At 36.7% G+C, this 6,000-nt stretch overlaps 1 protein-coding gene across 2 annotated transcripts in view; it reads left to right on the top strand.

Annotated features, from left to right (window-relative positions):
• The first annotated feature begins 2,096 nt into the window (after positions 1-2,096).
• The window catches only part of LOC141449312 (senecionine N-oxygenase-like), a 45,107-nt gene continuing 41,203 nt past the window's right edge, over positions 2,097-6,000 (top strand). Inside the window, exons 1-2 of one of the 2 annotated variants that reach the window (XM_074118598.1) lie at positions 2,129-2,254; positions 4,147-4,242. In XM_074118598.1, coding sequence (XP_073974699.1) covers positions 4,220-4,242 — 23 coding nt within the window. In that variant the 5' untranslated portion in view covers positions 2,129-2,254; positions 4,147-4,219. Of the gene's footprint in view, positions 2,255-4,146; positions 4,243-6,000 lie in introns of both variants that reach the window. The other variant, XM_074118597.1, reaches the window with a different exon arrangement.

Below are 6,000 nucleotides of genomic sequence, written 5' to 3'. Positions count from 1 at the left end.
TGTGTATTTCGTTAAAAAGACTTTTCCCATGAGAATAAATCAGTACCTCGGAGGTACACAACACTATGTCACATTTTAAATTTTTTACAGGAGAGCAAATGAAAGAGTTTTCTCGCGGTTTTTTCTTACTTATAAGCCCAAGGGATTTTGCTTAAATCGTTGGTCGACAATAAGTAACATAGATGTACCATAAGATAAGATAAAATAATAGACGGGACGGGACCTACGCCCCATGGCACCGCAGCCACAGAAGACTTATTGAGCTAGCCCCTTCTTAGTTCAACCCTCTCCTCCTAATGAGGTTGAGGACTTTCCCTACTAGTTCTTTTTGCGCTACTATCTCCTTCAGCCTCAGCGTTTCAAAGGTTTCATAGCGCAAACGCTCGATTGCAACGCAATCGAACAGCAGGTGAGAGGCCGTTTCCTCCTCTTCCTGACATAATCTGCACAATGGTTCCGAGCTAATAAGCCCCACCTTGCGCAGATGCTTCCTGAACGGACCGATGAAAGGAGTGTTAGCTCCATTCTTGGCCAGATGATCAGCTTTCTCATTCCCTTCAATCCCTACATGACCCGGTACCCATTTCAGTCGAACTTTGTTGTGCCGCATCAGTAGTTCCAGGGCCTTCCTGCATTCCCAAACTAGGGAAGAGGTCATTCTGAAGGATACAAGAGCCTTCAGTGCAGCCTGGCTGTCCGAAAAGATACGAATCTCCCTATTTCTAGGTTCCATCCGCAGGTTTTCCTCAGCACATAGATACACCATAAGTGATGGTTGGGTAATAAAAAAAGAAATATTGTATTAGAAAGACTAAAAAAATAAATTTTCTAAAAATGGACTTAGTGTTGTGTACCTCCGGGATACTGAAATATAAAACAAATATTTCCTTCAATTACATTAATTTTTTTTGTCAATAATTATTTTCAATTGGCTCTTTTAACCCTCAAACCACAAGATGCGGGTCGGATCCGACCCGAGGCGAAAACATATTTCCATTGTTCCCCCCACAATTAACTCTTAGCGATTAGACTCGGTATACCCTTTCTGTGAGTCCTTAGGAAGAGGCCACACTGTTTCCGCCGATTCGGTAAGGGCCTCTCCGCTCTCTAGGTTTGTATTTCTTTCAGTAAGTCAGATTCTGGGTCGGATCCGACCCGACCTTGGTATTAACGTTATACGTTTTGTCCTGCACAAGTGGAACAAAAATGAAGAAAGTTACTCTGGAGATGCACGTTCGACGTTTCTCACGAATCTTGCGTTTGCCTTGACGCTTCCTCTAGAAGAACAAAGACTGAAAAACGAGCGTTTTCCAAAGGAATTACTCCTTACGATTGGAAAATATGTCCTACTTGTTCCCACTGATAATGGCGAACAATCAAATGATTTTTTTTATCCGTAACGATGTGATAATTTTGTTACCATACCACTATTTTACTTTAATTTTCATTCAACCTTTTTGTAAACTGTTTTGTTTTTATTGAAACAAAGTTCCTTTTTCAAGTTCATTTCTTCACTTATTAGTCCATTCTAAATAGACTAATGCCATAAAATCATACAATTTATTAAAAAATTTATACATTTTATATAGAAATAAATGTGTTATTCTGAGTTATATTTGAGTTTTTCACTGTAAGCAAGAAAATATAGTATCGGGTCGGATCCGACCCTACCTTGGTGTTCGTGTCGGGAAAAATCATCTTGTGGTTTGAGGGTTAAGAATTTCGACACACAGCATCAACAATGCTTTTGCGGCTTACTATCTTCGTCTGTTACAATAAGAAATGCTTTCTTAATATGAATTTACTCATCCCTTCACTTATCGATTCTAATAGTTACATGAGCATTTTATGGCTTGATGCAAACCTCAGACATAAATTTGCCAGTTCACTGTATTTCTAAATTCTGTAAAGTTCAATGTAAGTTCGGACAGGAACTACCTTTTACCTCTGTCAAAATTTGCATCCTGAGTAAACAAAAATACGAGCAAAATTATTTAGAAATTCAACCTCTTTCAAAGAATTCTGTATTCTGTAACAAAAGGCAAAGAGCCGAAATATGGAAGGGGCAAGTCACGTGACATGCGAGCGCTCTGTTCTCTACTAATGGCGTACCTCATTGGGAGCTAATAGTTCGTAAGTGTGACTCGTGTAGAACACAACAGCCGTACGAGCTTACAGACAAATAAATTTCGTGTTAAAACTATAATAAAATGATGGAAGAAATTCCAGATCCTACACAGAACTATTCTCACGGGTAAGAGTTATGCTTACTGTCGAATTAATTCTTTTTATTTTAAAATTATTTTTATCAAAATGTTATCTATGTGGTTGCTTAGCGACCGGCTAGTTGATGCTGGAGCGCGCTTCATTCTATATTAAACGTGATTAAATAAACCTTATCCGGGCTTCCAAATGCACAAATAGTGGCTGACGACTGAGGATTAGTTGCTTGTGAATATGTAATTTAGTTCCAAGAGTGCGTTTTAAATTACTCTACTTGTATACATTTAATAAATTAAATAGAAAAATAGAAATTTCAATTCAGTCCTTTGTAATGAAAACTTTTAAAATGAATTAAATTCATGCAAATTTAAATTTTTTCTTATTAAGTTTCCTGAATTCCAACATATTTCTACAGGTAGTTGTATCTCTTCCTGATTGAAGAAATTGCGCGACATCTGCCTAATCGGCATGCTTTATTATCGTACAGTTGCCCTGATGTTGAAAAGTACACAAGTCACCTCTTCAGGGATGTTGGCATCCTTATAGGTATCCTAGTCTTACCACAGGGCAACACTTCCATTTAAGCCCTAAGTTCACAACCTTTAATTTAGAGGTATTCAAGTATGTCACTATTTGGGATTAGTGAACCCATTTGTTATTGTTAATTTCATTTTACTTTCTCATTCATATCATTGCTGACAATTAAGAAAGCCACAATTGAACTTTTAGATCTTTTTATAGGTTGCTGTGGATTTGACTTTCAAGCCTCTTCCTGGACAGTTACGTTGTTTCTCAAGACGTTTAAAACTAGTCAATCACCAAAAATGAGACAGTTTTCTCGCTAAATATCTATTTTCCTGTACAGCAGACCAGATCTGCAGTAACGGAAGGATGTTAAAAGAAAGGAATAGCGTCAGTTTTCAGATCCTGGACTTTTAGACAAACATTTGCCCGGATACGCACAACTGTCAGTCAAAACTGGCGTGTATTGCTCATACCTACAGATATTGCCGAACATATTTTGGAGGCACTAAGTTCGATTTCCGGTCTAGACTCCGGAGATTGTGTTAATACGCACATTTTTGGTAAAGTGAGATATTGCTGTACAACAGATGTTAGGTAGTTGGACGAAAAGCCCACCTGAAAACAAATAGGCTTCTTTATTTATTTTTAATGTGTGTAAATATATATTTCGATAAATAATTCTTCGAATTATCGAATTCATCGAATGTTTGTCGATGAATTTATAATTTAGAATAAACAATTTATTTGGATGAATTCTTGGCATCCAAGAATAGTTCGGATAGTCCAGCTGCACTCTACGGTTCAGCCAAACCAAAACCAAACTGTTGTTGGAATGTTCTGTGAGACTGGAAGATCTAGTTTCTATTCAAGATGTTCTTCCAAAGTCTGGATAGTTTGGATGCTGAATTCAAAGAGAGGTTTTGGGTTACGAGGAGAGAGTGTGTTGGATAAATCAGCAGCCTGAATCCTCTTCATCGATCCTGAACCAGCTGTTGGCTTTGTAGGCTGTCGACAGTCCAAAAAGTTGGTTTAGGGCTCTTCCAGAGTCGTTAGTGAGTTGCCGTAGGATCCATTTTTCAGATCATGTTGTCCTCCAAATTAGTTCCTTCATTGGAGATTATGGTTTAAAGAAAAGCATTTCTACAAAATGGGAGTCATGATCTTTTCTGTAGGGTGGAAGAAACACCCGTCAATGTTATGAAGGTTTGTTTAGGATGTGATGTGGCTTGATATAGGATCTTTAGGAGAAGTAGGATGCCGATGGAGAAGCTTAGGGTTTCCCTTTAAGATTGTAGTCTGATTTGTTCGTTCAGCAGCGATTCTTGGTGGCTCATGATTGGATTTGGATTTACATGCTAGACTTGGTCTAACGTATTGACATTTTATTGATTCCCTTAGGTAGCTGTTTGGACCCGTGTGGCTTCGGATAGCGTATGATTTCCTTCCTTCCTGATGAAGAATAATCATTATTATGCGATCTATGACATCGATAAAGTGAGTAAAATGAGTGTATTTTGGTCTTCAAAAGTACGGAATAAGATTGGGAATCGTTCGTAACTGATAAAATAAAATTGGTCCAACAGGTGTGATATCTGTCTTTTGCACACCTCGCTTGTTGCTCCATTTTAAATTTTCCCTAAACCTGGCTATTCAAGAAATATAGCTCAAGATTAATTTTAATAAAGTGCGTTATCGTAGATTAAATTAAATTGTACTGTAGGCAGAAGACTAACTTCAAGCCTGGATATAAAACTGAAATATCTATGAGAAATTTTCTGACGAAAGTTTTAAAAAAAATAAAAATAAAAAACACAACTTTGAAGTGGGAAATACCAAAATACTGATACGATTACAATAGCAGCACTTCATTTTGATGGAATGGTTTCATCACTTCTCACGCCAGATCAAATTCCAAAAGCTATCAGAAAAAAACTGACCGGTTGCGATTTATTATATCAAATTAGTTAAAAGCAACTAAATTTTCGTATTCGGTGAATTCCGAAGTTGGTGATTCCACTCAAAGTTAGAAGAACTGACTTAATCGCAGAACTTCCTTTTATATCTAAGCCATTCACTGCACAAATCGATTAACTCCACTTTTTGAAATATCTTAAGGGTTAAAGCACCTTGGTTCAGTCATGGCTTTTCATATCTATAATAAATTTCCCAAATAATTAAGCTTAATACCATTTAAAGACAAAATTTTTGTGGCCATTGAATAATAGATAATTTATTTCAGAAACCATTTTAATGAACTCCGTGACCTAATGTAAATCGTTGCAATAATTCAACCCAAATTCAGTACTATGCGCTGAATGATAACAGCAAATTTATTTGAATTTATATTAAAAACGAAATTACAAAAAGCAATGTACAATTATTTCATCTCATTTCTCTATTTATTGTTTTATGGAGTTAATCGGGTTGTGCAATGAACGGCTCATGTGTATCTCTGTGTTAAAAATATCAGTCTAAAAATTGAATTCTTACGTTAGCCTCTGTAACTATTAATAATTGTCATTAGATCAAGGCACTACTTCACTTCTCACGCCCTGTTGGGACCTTACAAGACAAGCTATTTCGTGCCATTCTCTTCGGAATTCCTTTTGCGCACAATGTCAGCTTTTTCTTTTTTCTACTTTTAGTCGGCCCCATCCTTCTTAAGTTGCTGTACTTGTTTAAAATTTCGCTTTCCACCATTTGCGGAATTCTTCTCTTATATTCTATTCATCACATTTCATCGTATCCATCTCTGTTCTCCTCGATCACCTCTGCAGTTTCATGTTTCATGCAGTCATGTTTCAGCCGCATGACAAAACATTCCCATTTCAAAATGGGTACAAATTCTTTTGTTCAACTGACTTTTTTACATCATTAGAGGGTTGGTGTGTCTTCTGTCTTGTCTGTTCATGGACTGAATGCGATCGGTCTGTCTATTCAGTCCATAAACAGACAAGACAGAAGACACACCAACCTTCTAATCATCTAATCAAAACAGTTTATTGTAAATTAGCCCTGAAGATGACCTAGTCCCTAGGTCGAAAGCTCGGCAGAATAAAGTTTATAATGACTGAAACTGGCAGTTATTTGTTCATCCTATTGAAACTATGATTCAGTCACCAAAAATAATGAACAGTAATTTATTTATTTAGTAATATCGCTTTATTTAATTACATCATGGAAAAAGTATTGATGAGGAAAAACAGGCAAATATTTTTTAGTGTTTACTTCTGCAATAAGAGAGTGGATTTG

This window comes from Rhodnius prolixus, unplaced genomic scaffold, assembly GCF_049639745.1.
Source record: "Rhodnius prolixus isolate KJV_2025 unplaced genomic scaffold, Rpr scaffold_2, whole genome shotgun sequence".
In the NCBI taxonomy this organism is placed as follows: Eukaryota; Metazoa; Arthropoda; class Insecta; order Hemiptera; family Reduviidae; genus Rhodnius; species Rhodnius prolixus.
This window is presented reverse-complemented; position numbering and strand designations above follow the sequence as displayed.